The sequence below is a fragment of the Aphis gossypii genome, chromosome 2 (genome assembly GCF_020184175.1).
Source record: "Aphis gossypii isolate Hap1 chromosome 2, ASM2018417v2, whole genome shotgun sequence".
In the NCBI taxonomy this organism is placed as follows: domain Eukaryota; kingdom Metazoa; phylum Arthropoda; class Insecta; order Hemiptera; family Aphididae; genus Aphis; species Aphis gossypii.
In genome coordinates, this window is record NC_065531.1 from 33,050,099 (window position 1) to 33,069,289 (window position 19,191).

At 27.8% G+C, this 19,191-nt stretch overlaps 1 protein-coding gene across 1 annotated transcript in view; it reads right to left on the minus strand.

Annotated features, from left to right (window-relative positions):
* The window catches only part of LOC114121346 (tyrosine-protein kinase Dnt-like), a 67,357-nt gene that overhangs the window by 38,728 nt on the left and 9,438 nt on the right, over positions 1 to 19,191 (minus strand). Inside the window, exon 3 of the mRNA XM_027983637.2 lies at positions 11,181 to 11,308. Coding sequence (XP_027839438.2) covers positions 11,181 to 11,308 — 128 coding nt within the window. The remainder of the gene's footprint in view (positions 1 to 11,180; positions 11,309 to 19,191) is intronic.

Consider the following 19,191-nt stretch of genomic DNA (forward strand, 5'->3'; position numbering starts at 1 on the left):
AATAATGTGTGGTACAGCCATATTTATTAGTCTTAAGATTGTGTGAATACTGAATTTTCCGTCACGTACAAAAGGATTTTCCTATATTGTTACTGCCGTTACACACACACACACACACACACAAACATAATGTAGTGGCGAATGCAATCTTCTAGCGGTCGTAATTTTTATTTCACAATTGCGTGATTCGTATGTCACGACGTTATCCGAATTTGGCAACGATTGTAGACACCACGACACCGGTAAAATAATTAACGCGGTGGTTGAACAAAGCGACGATAATAAAACGTACATATAAACGTTATCTACGACTACGTGACTACCTCGGTGTATACTATATACCTAGAAATATACACATGTGTACAATGAGATATCTTTTAGTTGTTACCCTTTAATAGGTTAGCTTTGACCGTCTAAAGGCATAAGACGCACTATTTTTTTCAGTCAACTCTTGTGATTTTGAAGAGAAAACACGGTTTTATATAGTTTTTATTATCGATATTAAAATTTTAAAATATAATTCTCAGGGTTTTCTGCCTTATTTTTAACGGCAAAATTCACACTGAAAATATAATATATTCAACATATTATACAATTCGCTGTTCTAGAATTATAATATAATACATATTATATTATATGAAAATCAGAATACAAAAATTTTTTGCTCCTAAATCACAAAAACTGACCGAGAAAATTAGTGTGGTTCTTTGTTAAATGGACCGTCCTGTACGTATATGCAGGTAGATGTATAATATAATAGTGCACGGATGACGGCGAAAATGGAATAGAATAATGGCGATCGATAAATATCCGTAAATGGACCACTAACGGTGACGGTTTTACACGGTGTATTACACGCGAGCCTCGAACCGGCCAGCCGTACATTATATTATTACCGCGGGGCGCTGATAACGGGGCCGGAGAGATTCTTTGAGCCGGCCGACGAGCGGGGACCAGAAATAACGGTCTACACACTGGCAGGGCAAGGGGATCGCGCGTACCGAAAGTAAATGGATTGAACGCGCGCGCGACATGGCCGTGGAGGGCTTTGAACCGGAATTGTTGATACGACCGACGACGATGACAACGATACAAGCTTGTCATTTGTTGCAAAAACAAGCGACGAGCGTAGGGTGGGTACCTTAACACCTAATGTTATAATTTTTTTTTTTTTACACTTGTCTTTTTAGGCACAGCGAATATATCTTAACGAAGTACTGATACAGCCATGCAGATGCGATTTTTTGTTATGACGTAAAATCCAATGTTGTATTATTCGTTTTAATTGTTTGCCTTTGACTTGTCGTCATTCAGTGGCATGAAAAAAAATGAGAACAGAAATTTGAACAATATTTTATTGAAATTAGTTAATTGTATGGTTGCTCTCCTATAATATTAAATTAAGTAACAATTAACGTAAGTTTAAAATATGTCTAAATTGGAAAACAAAAAACAATGCTTTAAGTAAAACCATATTTGAATAAAACAATGGATGCATTTACATTTTCAAGTTTAAAACAATGAAAACATCCGCTATTACATAACTTATAATTAGGGAACGGATTTATATGTAATAAAAATATAGAAATATTATGTACATAAATATGAAAGTATAATTTTAAAAATGTACTAAAAATATCAAAATATGAGGAAAAATTTTATTTTTATTTTTGCATAAGTACAATACATTTATAGAAAAAATACATTAAATTTAACTATAAAAATATCAAAATTATGCGTTTCATTGAATAATTACAAATTATTTTAAATTATTGAATGTTAGGTAAATGTTACCTATTAGGACTCATAATATTTTTAAAATGTCTAAACGATTGTTCCACATCAACCAATATAATTGGAGCATATTTGAAGGCGATAATTCCAAATTTTTAGAAATTTGTCTACCAATCATTATATCATTGGTTGTTTTAAAATCAATAAAACCTGGATTTTTTTCTGTAACGACGTTAATTTTATTTCTTACAACATCTCCTATTTGATCGCTTACGAGTTTTTATTTTTCTATTATTGATTCGACAATTAACATAAATATTTAAGGATATATTTTTTGTTTTTAATTCTGTAATAATTGTATGTGCAATAAAAAAAAAATTCACTAAGATGATAGTTAAATTATTTTCAATGATTCATTTTGCATAATATTTTGAGCTTTTCCAATAGCCATAGAAGTTTCTGAATCTAATTTTGAAATAATTTCTTATATTTTCGAAAAGTTCCCACAATAATATTGAGAAGCTAATAACCATATACCCCACCTAGTAATTATTGGCTAGGGTGGTAGAGCAAGATTAGGGTACATTTCTTTAAAAATCGTGTTACAACTCGGAACTTTAAAAAGAATTTAACAGTAGCTATGAGAAAATCGACAGTAGGATATTTTAAGTATTATAAGTTATAATGCTATCGTTTTTATGATTTTTATTAATATATTTTTATTTAATCGTATTATATTTTATTTGTTACACAAATATGAAGGGAATGTAATATAAAAAATAAAAACAAATAAATGCTGAAATTGTGACAGTGTATCTGAGAACTTTTTTAGTAATTTTATATTAGATATTCACTGTACGTCTATACACGGGAATAATAGGGTACTGATACACGTGGTGAAACATAGAAAATCATCTCCATTTTCTTTCCATCAATATAGATAAAATTGATGTAGTGAAATCATAATGATTCAATAAATAAATTTAAATGCAGCATTAAGTCTATATGAAATAGGTCAACCCATTTTTTTTTTTTAATTTTACAATAGAAGTTCCAAAAATTTAATTTGAAATTTTTTACATATTTAAAAGTTTAAAAAACTATAGTAGGTAAATTACAAATGTTTTTCCAATAAAATTTGTCAAATAATAAAATATGATCAAATTATAAAAACTGTAGTATTTTATTTAAGAGTTTTAATACATCTATTGGCTGTTCATAGTATTTTGTTATGTCATTTTTAATTGTTGTCAAGGCGATATTCTAAGAAGTGTATCAAAGAGACAATTTTTTGTATCACTTACTGTTCATACTCGCTAGGTATCTAAACAATTTTTTGTACAAAAAGTTTTGTAATACCTAAATTGTATTTTCTATATAAATATAAATTTGTATTTATATTTCAAATCGAAATATAAAATATATTTAACTATGGATCCAACCAGTTCAAATGATATTGAATGTGATCTATATCATCCAAATGTGTCGCTAGTATTGTCAACGGTCGAAAAATCAACTTTTGATATTGAAACTCCCGGTACTGTGAAGAAAAATGTCGAGGTGGCGGTTCCGGTAGTGTACCCAGGTGAGGAGCCGACGTTGAAGCCGGCGCATTCTACGGAGCTGATGACGGAAGCCATCAGTTTCGTAGAAACGGACACCAATGCTCCGGTTGATACTCCAGCTTGTGAAATTGAAATTCCCGGTCCCGAAACGGACAATATTGAGGCGGCGAGGCCGGTGGTGTGCCCCGCAGAAGAGACGTTGTCACTGGCGCATTCCACGGAGCTGATGACGACGGAAGTCATCAGTTTCGTGGAAGCGGACACCAATGCGCCGGTTGAAACTTCGACTTGTGTTATTGAAACATTTGGTCCCAACATGGAAAATGTTGCGATGGCTGCACCGCCCGCGGTGGAGAGCCTCACGGAAGTACAGACATTGTCGTCAGGCGAGAAAAGAAGTGACAAACAAACATCTATAATTGATAAGGACAAGACGGTTCCGTTGGAAGAGAAAAAGAGTCGATTCTTGTCGGCCCTGCGGAGAGGTCTCCGCAGGGTCTTCAAGACCATCTGCGGTTGTGGGTACAGTGCGGCGTCATCAGGCGAGGAAGATTATAGAGATGAATTCACCCACGAAATCGAAACATTTAATGAGAGATGGTCAGTTTAAGGAAAACTTAACTCTTATTCATCGAGACTATTACCAGTCAAATTAGATTTTAAACAGATTCAGCTAAGTATGGCGGTGGAACGGATGTCCGTTACACCGTGCGGCGCGGTCTTCGCTGCGACCGGTTGCGAGACGTGCTTGCAAACGGCCGCAGCGTTTCCGGGCTAATCGGTGTGCGGCATCGGCGGCCGGCAGTTCGAACTCGACCGGCGGGGCACCTAGGCGAAAACGACATATCGGACACACGAACCAGTGCGGTGGTTCGCCCCGAGTTTTCGCATGGGAATCCCGTCGGCCGAGCACGGGCGGCCGGCCGCCATCCGTTCCTGCCAGTCCACACTTTTGCAACTGCGCTTGCAATTATATTTTTTTTCATAATATTAGTTTTTTTAAGTATTTTCGTTAATTTATTAAAAAATAAAAATTATCTTTGTTATACCATGTAATAATATAAATAAAAATGTTTGTATACACAAAATAAACTTTGTTTTTCATATTTTAATCGTTTATTATTATTCTAAGACTCATAAATATATAATTTATATTTAAAACCCACATTATTTGTCAGTTCATCAATTTGAGAAAAATTTGTATTGTGCATCTATGAAAAAAATATTGAAAAAAGCATTTTTTTTGGAAATTAATTACTAAATGTTGGTATATTAATTGAAAAATAACTGACATCACTGTTATATTGATAAAAATTAGTTAAATTTTTTTCTCTATAAATTACTTAAGTCTATTGTGAATATCTACAGTTAAATTAGATTTGTTTTTTTTTTCTAACGAATGATAATAAATTGATAAGTCATTTCTTAGTTTGAAATTGTGTAATATTGTTTTGATATTTTTTGAATTTGTCTTAAGAGTATTTATTAAAAATTATAATAATTAGTTAAAACATACAGCTAATACTATTCTATTGAAAATAGAATTAATTTTGTTTTTCTCGATGTTTTTGAAAACTGTTGGAAAATGTTTACTTTTAACCTCTATAACGCACCAAGGATATTCACTTTGCCATCGGAAACTACCCCCAAAGTTGAAAATTGAAGCATTCATTCGATTGGTTATGCTGTACACAGATACAAAAAAAAACACATCATTGTAAAATCAATACATTCATCACTTCGTTCAGAATCTAAAAATGGCTTGGTCGATCTCATAAGCACTTAATATTGAATTCAAATCTACTTTTATAATCTTGAAAGCTCCACTGCATCAACCTGTACTGTAACTGAAACAAAATGAGTGGATTTTCTATGTAGCACGCGTGAGTGACAGATACAATAAATATGGGTACTCAATTCCCTTAAAGATAATGAGGATAGTTGGATAGTACATATACCAACGTCGAAAATGGATCACGTGTGATATATTTTCGTTAAATGCATCTTGACCTCCGATGTTCCGGGATCCCCATTTAGTCATTATACCGTTTAAATAGTTAATTGGTCGCCACTATTTCCGCGACTCCGTAATACTAGATCTATAGATCATATCCTCAATACCAATCAAACAACGCAATAATAAACCCTTTGTCTAGTAAATGTTATCTTTAATTATTTACGAGAGGAAGTTCGTTACTGGAAGCAAGGAAATACTTTACGTTCAACCTTATTATAATGTTTTAATATTATCGCCATTCTCATTTGAAAGTGATTCGTATACAAAACTGTTATTCTTATACAACGACCAAAGGTCGAAACTAAGACTTCTGCTTTAAAAAATAACGACTAATACAGTAATACCTATCCAATCTGGAAATTCTGACTACAAAATAATTTCAAATTTATTTTATACAAATATTAATACTTTCCTATCCAGTATTATAATTCTCGATTTCAACGAATTCAGAATACAAATTTATAAATCAATAAATTGTATGTTTTTTTTTAATTGTATTATATTAACGTTAATAAGAAATTTACTAATGGCGATAATCTATTGGTAGAATTTTTTAATTAAAAACATTCAAGAATAATTATAATTAAATCTTTGTTTATAAAATCGTCTCGTATAAATAAATACATCTGAGCAGTCTATACATCATATAGAATAAAATACAATCGATTGAATCCCTGTCTAGCAAATATATTATTTGTAGTAACGCAGTGCGTTTTCGATTAATTTAAATAATACATTTAATCCAACTCGTTTGCACTCCGTTCAAAGTATCTGTTTTTCACAATGGTAAATAGTTTGCTATTAAAGTATAATATGATAGAGAAAAAAAAATGCGCTCTTATTCCGATACAACCCACTATTTTATGCTGACAACGAATAATAATTCAAAACATTCATTACTTAGTTATCCGTCGATTTATTCGGTCCAGGAGACCAACATAATACAATTAAATTATTTTGTCTCTAGCTAAGTATAAACGAAAACAGTTACGGCCGCCTTGGCATTTTATTTATTCGTTTTATTTTTTTTATGTCGGCGTGGGTATTACTTTTTTTTTGTCCTTCTTTTCCTATTCTCTATGGTGAGTTGTATAAGAGCGTTAGAGCGGGCAAATTAATATCGGTGGCGGCGGCGGCAGCGTGCGAGTGAAAGGCGCCGGTCTGTCCCTGGGTGTCGGGGAATTTAATCCGCTTTTATATAAACGTAACAACGCCGCTACCGCTGCCGCGACTCTCCACAACACCGGAGAGAGAGAATCCTTTTTAACGAGAATTAATTAAAATCCGTTCACACAAGCCTCATATTGGATTTCACTAGTGTGCTTGTGGCCAGCTATAGTGTTAAGTTATCCGACGCCGTCGGCCAGCCACACGAGCATTTTGGACATGTCCCGTCGGTTTTGTTGTTTTTTGTATTTCGAATTTACGATGACATTTTTATTCACATAAACGGCTCAAAGGTATTCCAAAAATTTCTCAGGATATCATCACCCATTCCCTTCCTACTATTCCGCATTATCATAAGAACTGGAATGCCAGAGCTGATATTTTTCAATTTTGAAGTTATATATATCTTCGACCGAAAGGGACAGGCGAAAATTGGCCGTCACTGCCGCCGCCGCCAGTCTTAATAAAATACCAGTCGATAGTTTACGCAGGCTAGAATTCCAAAGGCGATAAAGGACGACGTCATCGTTATTGAAAGGAATCGCGCAATTTTCTTTCATATTACTTGAGTGCATTGACGTATAGGATTCATTTGATGAAATCGTTTATCACATACTTTAAAGAGCCAAATACATTTCAAGTCGTGATAATTGTTAATATTCTTTCGCAAAGTGTCAACAATAAAGAATAAAAACAAACTACTATAAACTATTTTCAAGACAAACTGAATAGGTAGGACCTATATATAGTAGGTACACATCACAGTCATCAACTTAATAGACATATCATATACATTATACATAATGCATTGTGGTAACTACTAATAATAAATAACATGAATTTTGATGATGCAACATTATTAACAAGACTATTATAATTATTTTTTTGTTTAAATTTAAACAAATTAAAAATGGCAGAATTTATGACGTATCGGTTACATTATTTAATTAAATAATAATTTAGAAGTTACTTTAGTCTTTAATCTTATATATTATATAAATTAGTAAAAAATAGATTTTTTTTATTAAGTAAATAGATAATACAAAAGAAATATCCTTCAACGATGTATCCATATCAACTAAAAATAAAGCTATCTTGTTATGGCGACACTTCTGGGACTCCGTGTCAATGAGACAATAAACTTAAATCCATCAAAAGTTCAATGAAACAATGGTACACACCTCCAAATCTCAGCCGATATAGTATAGATATTACTATCACTAGAATCAGAATCGGATACACACTTGCTACGTATTCTTTTCTAATAAACAAAGATTATCCACCAATAATCAACATATCAAACACGCATCACAATTAAACACTGCATACTCAAAGAATGTTCCATTTATAAGCCAACATGCACAATTATTAATTTTCCGTACAACATCACAGGAATTCTCAATGAATAAATTCAAAACATACTTCAAAAATCATCAAGTTCATCTCAAAATGTAATCTTACTAACAAACTCAAGCCTAACTAACATAATATAAACATAAACCATTTTTTTATTGGAAATACTAAAAAATGTTTACCTAACCTATGAAAAAAATGTTGGCTAATGACTTTAGTTGTTGAAGTTTATAAATTTTTAAATAAAAAAATATTATGATAAAATATATTTAATATATATATGTATATGAAAATAAATAGTTTTCATTAACTATTAATAAATAATATTAAACATTGACATTTTTAAATGCATTATTAACGTATTAAAATTATGAGAAAAAATATGACTTATAAAAATCACCAATTTATATCGTAATAAAAGTACCTATAGAGATAAAATCAATTTTTTTTTATGTTATTATCACGAATTTTAAAGAATGCATTTTTCCGCTGTATAAAAACGTATTATAATAGGATGAATCAACTGTGTTTGAATCAGTTATTAAATACATTGTATTTATTATCAACTTTGTAGAATTAAAAAAAAATACTATCGTTACCCAACTAGTTCCACATGAATTATCTTATTTTATCTTTATCAACTTTTTACGATTTCCCATTTACGCAATAGTATAACTTTTAAAATATGATAATGCTGCATGCTTTCCCCCGAAGTACATAAAATCAATGATGTTCGTCGTCATAAGGATGAGGGGTGTCTGTTTGCCGGCGCCAGTAAGCTTTGCCGGGGGTAATGTGTAACTTCTCTCTTGCATCATCTCCCCGTACAACCGACATCCGGACCACAGTTGTAGGACCCTACATGTTATAAGTATCTGTATATGTAATAAATCTTCATATCCGTTCATCGATGACTTGGAAGTCTCCATTTGGTCAGAACTTCAATTTCTAGGGGACCAGAAAACTACATAACAAGAGAAAAAGTACTTATGGAACTCTAAAAGAGTTAATAGTCATCACAATATATTATAAAAAAAAAATAATAAATCATCTAAGATGTCAATTTAGATATTGATGAAAAACAGTTTTATTGATAGTTTGAATGAAAAATGTCAAAAAAATCGATCAGCATGCATTTAAAAGCAACAGTGCGTGTAAATATATTAAACTCTAGAACATAATTTATCAAATAATGCAAATAGAGTATAGAAAACGTTTAATTAAAAAACAAATGTATATAATGTAAGTATTAAATTATGCAATTTTAGAATTAAGACAATTATAAAAATCTTAATAAAACTTTAAAGGCATCGATGAATTTACGAGTCAGAATAGTGAAACCATGACGAATGGCCTTACCTAAATAATGCCGACAAGTTATCGGCCTCAGAAATAATACAGATGGGGTACATAAAAATAAATTATACCAACAAAAATTGTATTTAAAAAAATCTATAATTCCATTCTTGTATTATTTTACCTAAATGTAGTGATGGAAATTATAAATATATATTTTTATCACTGCTTACAATAATAATACTCATATGTAGTATGGGATGCATTTTATCAGACTTTTCTACTAGATGTACCTAATCATTGATAAATTGTAACAAATAACAATAGATTTTTATAATATTTTATTAAAATAAACAAATGAAAATTATTTTTAGGTATTTTTATTTAATTTATTATTTATTTATTATTTATGTATAGATATATAAATATATTATATTATATATTTATTACAACATCATGTACTATGTTTGATTGTGGAGAAATTTGCACAATATGTTTTCGTAAAATATACGTATATTTATACGTTACAATTTTAATTTACGCTGCCCTATTCAAAATTAAATCGATTTAGTTCATTAAAAATGTTCCGCCTCTTAACTCATACTAAGTAGCTGCCTATTTTACTACCACTTTGGGCCGGCCTTGATCCATTGTTATAATACGTAGATCTGTAAGGTATGGTGGTTTGGAAATTATAGTAATTATTAATTAATTTTAATATAGGTGTTAATTTTATGATTTATGAAAATTGACCGAGTATAATAATTAAATATTTAATCAATTTTATATTTAATACAAAACTATTATTAGGTAAGGAATATTATTATTTAAATTTTAAGTGAATTATAGTATGTAAAGTATTACAACTTTAAAATGCTTGTAATCTAATTAAAATTTAAATATCAAAAAAAACCTAAGAAATAGGTACCTGAGATAATATTAGTATCTTTAAGTTTGATAATAGGTAAATTGACTATGATATTAAATCTAACACCATAAAATTGATTATTCTGAACAAAAATTTGCTCTGTTGTATGTTTGTAAGACGGAGACAATACATGTGAGTGTAGCATCCTCTTAAAATTTAGAAACTAAACTCGTTCTTATTTTGATTTTAATACATCAATATTTTAAAATAAATCGTATGATTAACAATTCCCAGTAAAAAAAAAGTTTATAGGACCACAAGGTACTTTTTAAATGGTATAAAAATCAAAATATTTAAAATATTGTCTTAAGGAATACTTAAACATTCTAAAAACCCTTAATCGAATATATACATTATTAAAGAATTAAAAAGTCTTAACCTGCATACCTATACATGTATATATATATATATATATATATATAAGGACTATTGAAAAAAACAAGGCGCGTTTAAATACTTATAATCACTACATTGACTTCTCTACTGCCTTACATCAGCAGTAAAGCTTATAATATTGGAACTTATATAATTTGTTGTTGCGTAGTTAATCAGTTAGTTGATCAACTATTTTATTTAGTAATTTATGTACGAGTATGATACTAGCATATGATAAGATCATTTTTATATATGATTTTAAATCTTAAAATATATATTTTTATTTTTTACACAACACAAAATAGTATTATATTTTCATTAAAAGATAATATATTACTGTATGAAATCCCCATTAATGTTATACGAAAACTAAAATGAAAATCGACAATTTCTATATAATTTGACAGTTCACGTTCAATGAGTGCTTAAGTGTATGAATCACGTAACAGTTCCCCTTTTGGCAAAAGTTTTTGGGTTTCGCTTGTTGAACGCACTACGTGATTTCCAAGTCAAAATAATGCTAACCCTTCAAATAGTTGGCTTAATGTTACGTTTAATTAAACCGTCAACCGTCCGTAACATAATAATATCTGAGACTTATTGTCCGTTAAACTTTTTTTTACACCTTATAAGAATAAAAATGCTCCATTGTAATTTGTAATGTTTATCGAAAACGAAAAAATACTCTTTATACATGCAATAAATACCTAGTGTTCAAAATGATCACAAAAATAATATTACTTACCGAATGTCGAGTCAACGATTGCCAGCAAAATTCAAGTTCACCAATGTTCGCAGGAACTGGTACTTCAAAATTCATCGCGTATGTATTCACAACTCCATCACGAACATAATACAGTTCAGATGATAGACCTAGGTAAAAAATAGAAATCATACGTATTTATCAAATTAGCTTATATCGTTTTTACAAAATAATTATGAAAAAGATATGGATTTAAATATATTAAAATATACCTATAAAATATTTAATAATTGACTGAATAAGATCCGTGTCAATTTTAATAAATAATACATTTTTTGTATCTATTATTTTTAAAAATTTATAAAATCACTTATCATTAATTCTTATTGGTTACTTTTTGAATATTTATACTTATTTTTTTTAGAAGTGTTATAATTGTATATCCGTATTATGTTAAGTAGTCTTGTTTATAACACTTCTAAAAAAAAATACGTACAAATATTCAAAAATTAACCATTAAGAATTAGTTTAAAATGATTTTATAAATGTTTTAAAACAATAAAAAAATGTATTATTTATTAAAGTTGAGATGACTCTTATTCAGTCAATTTTGAATTTAGAACCATAGTTGATACATCAAAATTACCTAAAAATATAGGCCTATCCGAATATGGTGTTCAAAATAGGTTTTACTATATTCAAAAAAAAAAGTTTTTACTGAGTATGCGCAAACCAAAATTTCAAAAAAAAATTGAAATGTATCGAAAAGTGTGTAATTATATACCACCAGTTTGTAAAAAAAAAAATCCGACCGAAAAATGTTGTGCTCCCTAAATTAGTGAACACCCTGTATAAATAAAATCTTATTTTTTTTATATACTTATAAAATGGTATACACGATCATATGCGTCTGTATTATGCCAGTGACAACTTAAGAGAAATTGGTCTGCGCAGAATAAATATTAAAATATAAATTTGTTATTCTCTCATCATACCTACTGTGTTATTAATAAATTAATGTACTTACATAATTTTTTTTTTAATTCAAGTAAAAAATTCAATTTTCATTAATATAATTCTACATACAAAACACACAACCATAAACTAGTATGTGTATAATAATAAAATAATAATAATAAAGGAAATTTAATATCTTAGGTTATTTAACTAAGGTTAAATCAAGAATCGTAATTTTAGATTTAAACATATTGAGAAAAACTATTGGTTATACATAAAAAATGTTTCTTTTTTGAGAAATGAATAGAGAAAGAAAGGTTAAATTATTCTAGAAGTTTCATGTTGCTCCCTTTAAACTCAAGACTTATGGTACATCGGAGAAATCAACATTGCGAATTCTCAAATTCACATCTTAATAATAAATAAAATAGTAGGATATTGGTTATATTATTTATTTATAGGCCAATATAGGTATTTCAAATGATTTTTATTTCTTACAATAAACTTAAAATACATAAATTGTACTATAAATTATTCTGACAATAAAGTGCTAAGAACAGTTTTCTCAAAATTTCGTTCAAAAATCATAGTTTAAATTTCAAATGTTTGTTTAAAAATAAAATATTATACTTTTTGTTTCAATTTTATTTGATCTCATTTTTCCTATATTAAATATAATTATTAATTATTTACCATATTTTAATCACATTTTTTATAAATATTGGATAGTATCATTTATATACATAATTTATAATATATCGTATCCACTATACACTCAGTGAAATCGATCTTTATTCATGAACTGGGTGTCATGGTTGTGGAATGTAATGAAAACACGCGATACAGGTAAATTCAACTCGTTAAACAAGCAAATATTTTGTACACTTTCTGTAATTAATAAAATTTCGAATTCATAACCTAAATGGTTTTTATATGAGTATATAACAATTTAATATATTATAATATAATTCTTATAATAATACATAATAAGTTTTTTTCGTATATTTATGTATATTTTACACTTCTGTGTTCAATGTTGTAAAACATATTAAATATGCCAGATATTCTAATAGTTATAAACTTACATATTACTATAATTGTTTGATAATATAGTTTCAATTATTTTTGTTTTTTTTTTACGTTTCGATTCGTTGTAAAATCAACATACAACGAATATTAAATAATGATTTATTATTTTTTAGTCACATAGGTAGTGAATATAATATATCCTTGTCAATTTGTTTGACTAAAGAATGTTGAACAAAAAAAAAAAAAAACCTTACCTATATTATAAATGTTTGGAAACCGTTACACATAACAATATAATCAACTATTTTTATGAATTTAGATTAACTAATGATGTAATGAGAGTTGTTTTATTTTGAAGACAAACACGAAGAAAAAATTTAACTTTGTTGGCTAAATAATTGTATATACAATAATCTAAATATTTGTATACCCACTTTTAATCAAAAATAAGTCTCAAGTTGCCATAATTAAGTGTTCAATGTTCATGTATACATAATATTTATGTGAAGGTTATCTTATAATGAGGTCCATAAAATTATTTTAAATATAAAAAAATCTTTTCAAGTTATAAATATAATTAATTACTAAATATTGTTTTTTTAATTCGTGAACTGGATAACCCCACATAATGACTGATAGTTTTATTATATTTTTCAATCAAGCCATTCAATTCATAAACATAATAATTTTCCTATAAATAAATGAGAATCATAAAAAATACATATGTATAAACTACTTCGAATGATTTTATATAAGTCTGAGCGATAATATATCATTATTCATTGTAGTTGTACTTCCAATCATTATTTTATCTTAATTAAGCCTTTAATTTCAAACTTAATTGAAATTAATGGAAATAAAACTCAGGTGGTACGGTATTTCCCTTACCCCTAAAGGCCAAATCGATCGTATGTATGTCATTAGTCTCCGTCACGTAATCTGTTTAAAAAAAAATCTGCATAGTCAGTCCAGTCGTATTTTATTTCATTTGTTTTTAGTTGAAATATATTTTTTTAATCAATATAATTATATAGAAAACAGAAAAAATATTTACATTTATTGCGTGTAACTTTTATGTTACCTATAATAATTGATATTATAAAAAAATAAATAAAAAATTGAGAGAAATATAATTATGTGACAGAAATTATACATAGCTGTCGAAACTTTTAACGTTAATAGCGGTGTAAATTGTTATAAATGAACTCTGTCTGAAGTAAAAAAATAAATAAAGGTAGGGTTGAAAGTGGGGAGTAAACATTATTAACGAGCTAAGGGAGTATGGCTATTATTATTAAGACGTTTATAGGAGATTGCTCAATCCATCATGATGGTAACGTGTAGAAAAGTGAAACTGCTCGTTTGTGAAGGAAACGCTTTGTAATAATATTTAGGAGAAAAAAATCAAGATATATATTTTTAAACAGTGATTATATAAGGAGTAAAAGAATTGTGTACATTGAGGATTTTCGGGCAATAAAAAGGCGTTATTAAAATTTTAAATTTAAAATAAATTAAAAAGTTGAACAAAGAGACTGTCCCTTGCATACATTGTATTTCAGTGATTTTGAGATTTATATTCCTAGGGGCAATTTACAATTACAGTGGTTTACCAAATTAATGATATTTTCCGGGTTGGGCTGGGTTGGTGGTGATGGGGCGATTTTTTCTCGTACTGACGTTTCCGTCGTGCTTTTAATGGCCCTTTGCGAACCCCTGTTTCTAATTGCACCGCCGGCTGTTCCACTATGCACATAGCACACCCAACCACCACTATCTCGCCGAGGTTTTAATATTGCCAATACACATTTGAAATAACAATCATAAAGGGCAAAGAGAAAAAAACGACTATATATATATATATTGGTTAACCGTGACCGCGTCATTTGTTTTAAAAATTATTATCGTTTAATATCCTTCTATTGTTTTCGATATTCTCTATAAATTCTGTAAATCAATTACATTTTGCGATAGCTGACAACTTTAATTTTCAACCAATGGATAACAAAACACGCATAACGCGAGCACACTATAATGATCGTACATACTAGATAAATGCATTTTTTAATACGTAATTAAATCAAAAATAATTAATAAATTGGACAACCTTATTGGTCATCAAAATTATCTAAAATACATTTTATTTAAATAGTTAGATTACAATTATTTTTATTATACTCATGATTTTTTTTTTAAAGTTATTATTAGTTTTATAGGCTTTTTACATTTGGTTTAATCATAACTCTATAATATATTATGAGTGTGTTTAACACGAGCGTATAATTTTATGCGACATAAGTAATTTGATGATTATTACTCATTAGATTATTATAAATAAAATTTTTCTAATGAGATACTTTCATTTTCTAATACTGAGTTGATAAATTACGATGTAAAAATGACTCCTCTGATATTTGATATGCACTATTGCGTATTATAACAACATTTTAAACAAGAAATAATAATAACAAAAAAAAAACACCACAAGCGACCACTCATGTTTTTATTTTTGTTTTGAGGGGGTATAACTGTAAGAATCGATACATAAACTATGCACAAGCACCAGTAGTTAAGCGATAATCATAAAAAATTGCCACCCTCTGGTGACAACAGCAACAATGCTAGGACGATATTTCACTTAGGAGGGATGATCGAGAGCACATTAAAACTGTCCTGCAGGACGTCACGCTGTTTCTTTTACCCTATACGCCCCTTGGACACTACGCAAACACACAAGAGCTGCTGCTTCAGACTTACGTCAGCGAAATTGAATTGTAGGATCAAAAACATAACATAGAATTTAATTTGGTATATATCTCTGCACGGAGATGAGAAAAAGTTGTAATGTTGATACAATAAACTATAGTAACTGTCCATTCCATTAATCATATGATTAAAATATTAAATATTAATCAGTTATTTTTAAAAATTATAATTATTTGTAAAAAATAAAGATTTTATCATATTATTAAATTTATTATACACTTATATCAAATATGTTTAATATTTATAATACTACGCAGTTAAAAGATGAATTTTAGTTTAAAAATTATTAAGTAATTATAAAAATATGAATAAAGAAGATTTAAATATGGTGGGTCGGACAACTGCAATAAATTATTATTTTTACGAAACAATTAATGAATATATCATACAAAAGAGAATAAAACATATTATAACACGATAAAAAAAATTCTCTGGTTTTCGTTTGTTTATGTATTAATATATAGAAAATTATTAAAAACCAAAGAAGAATTTCATAAGCCGAGGGTGGTATTTTTTATGCTCATACACGCGCTTGAACCCCATAAAAATATAATACACCATACATTAATATGCGTCAAAATGCATTAAATATGCAAAATAACTTATACATACATGGCTTAGCAACATTATGAAACGAATTTGTATTGAGCCATAAAAAACTAAAGGGGAGGTTTCAATATTATCAGTAACAAACGTAATAATTTTTATAAAGCTTCAATTATTATTTGTATAGTGTTCAAATGTCAAGATTATAATCTGTATATAGTGTACATTTTATAAACACTATGACTTTTTATTTTTTTTTTTAAATTATCATACATATTTATAGTGTTTATATCATAAATGTATTGATAAGTATTTTAGGTGTACTTTATTTTTTTTTTCAGTAATTCACAATTTTACACATTTAAATTTAAGTTTTATTTGATAAATATTTTTTAGAAATAAAACACTATATTAGATGGTTGGTTGTAAAATTATTATAATAGGTTAACTTAAATAGTTATTACTTAAATAATGCATTTGTAATTTTCACCGAGAATGTTCGATCTTAATGTCTTTACTACTTATAATTGTTATACGTTTCTAATAAAATTAAATAGGTATCACAAAAAAATTGTAAAATGTTAAACATTTTCATAAAATATTTTATCATATCATTCAACTATTGATATAATTAATTTAATTAATTAATTACGCTACATGATAAGATAAACGATTAATAATTTATTTATATTCAATATGTGATGTAATAAAAATATTAATATCGTCTAGGCATACAAACAATTTTGAATTTTGATTGTATCTGTTTTGTATATTTATTATCACGCTATAACTATAGTAAGAATATCGATTTGTATGAATACTATATATGTATTAAGTTTATTCGTAAATAATAAAAAAAAATTTAGATGAGATGTAATTATATTATTTAATACAAACGTATCACTAAATATGCTTAATTAATTTTAAATCTTTACGAAATACATACCTATATACCATAAATGTAATAACCATAAAAATTGTATTATAAACTAGATCGATTATAAAAACGTTATATTATGTTAAAATACAACAATTAAAGTAAAAACTTGAATTCTAGTTGATTTTGAAGAAAAAAATTCGAATGGCCGACAAAAGTACGGAAAGCACAACTACATGAGCGAAAAATCCATATAAAATTTATGGAACTCAACAAACGGAAGTCACTTGAAACTTCCACAATATATAATAACATACGAATGATTTTTTTTTATTATTTTCAAACAAAAGTCAGTCTCGGTTTGATATGTAAATATATATATATTAGATATTTATGTTTGTGTGTACAGTGTACGTATGTGCTGTGTATTTTCCTTACATTAAACTTTATTGGTAATTTCCTCTTTCGCTCATATTTTCCATGGTGAATTCATTTTTTTTTTTTTTTTTTACTTTGGGTCGAGGGCTTATAGAAGAGGAAGGAAATTACACGGCAAACCTTTTGGAAAACTCACGACCGCCCCGAGCGACTGTTTTTTTTTTTTATTTTAGCGGTAGGAAGTATAAAATATAAACATTGGAAAAATATAATATTCAATACTATATTATAATACCTACTAATAATATTTGAAATCATAATTTTAAGCTATATAATATAATATAGTAGAGTCATCAAGCTATACTATATGGACAATAATCTAATCTATGTAGTGCAAATTTATTAATGATGTTAATTTTGTGTTAATCATATAGTAGTTTCGTATTTTAGAAATTATTAAATTTCAATAATACTTACATGCACATTAAATATTAAAAATAATCATTCAACATTACTCTAGCAAAAACAAGCTTAAAAATATTCATAGTATAAAAAAATTAAAACATTTCATTGAACAAAGAGAATCTACCTTTATAATTTACAAATTGCAACATAAAAAAAGTATAAATAACTCACACATTAACTTTTCTTAGTATAAATTATTAGAATAATATCCATTATTTACATAAATAGGTGAATATCTCTAATTCTTAAGGAACACCTAAACTTAAAGTTATAATATCATACCATTCACAGAGGTGAAACATTTATTTTATATTTTTTAATTTAATAATGTTGGTTTTACGAATTAAAAAATATTTTTATCCCATAAAAATTATAAAATAAATTTCTTTAGTTCCTATAAATTATCTTTTGTGTTAAAAAAGGATTTGTTTTAAACTAAAAATAACATATGATAAATACAACAGTTTATTGCTGAAAGCGTTATATTCAGTTAATATTTACACATTTACCGGATTTTCGCAAAAATAATATGTTGTCTACAATGAAAACATTTTACGATTAAAATGTATTATTTTTGGTTTGACTGCCATAAGTTGCATTTTTCATTTATATATCGATTTTTAATATGATATTTTAAAAGTTAATTACTTGTATTTCTAGATAAAAGTTATAGTTGAATTTTATTTAATTGTATTCTGTTAGTACTATTTGTTTCAGATTTAGAGTACTCCGTTCCGATGAATGTATTAGTTTTACAATAATATTTGTTTTTGTGAATATCTAATGTTTAAAAACAGTAATCTTTAACTTTGAAGAACATTTCGGCGTGTAAATTGAACCTAGTTACCTCTTTGAGAGTTTTACAAGCGACTAAGATTAACAATTTTCAAAGAATAAGAAAATTACAGAATAACAGTTTTAATTCTTGATTGAAATACACGTGAGGAATATTATATTACATTTTTCACTATAGCATACTTGTAGTTTCAATTTTTGTTTTTTTTTCAATTATTAAGAAAAGCCTAGGATTTTTTT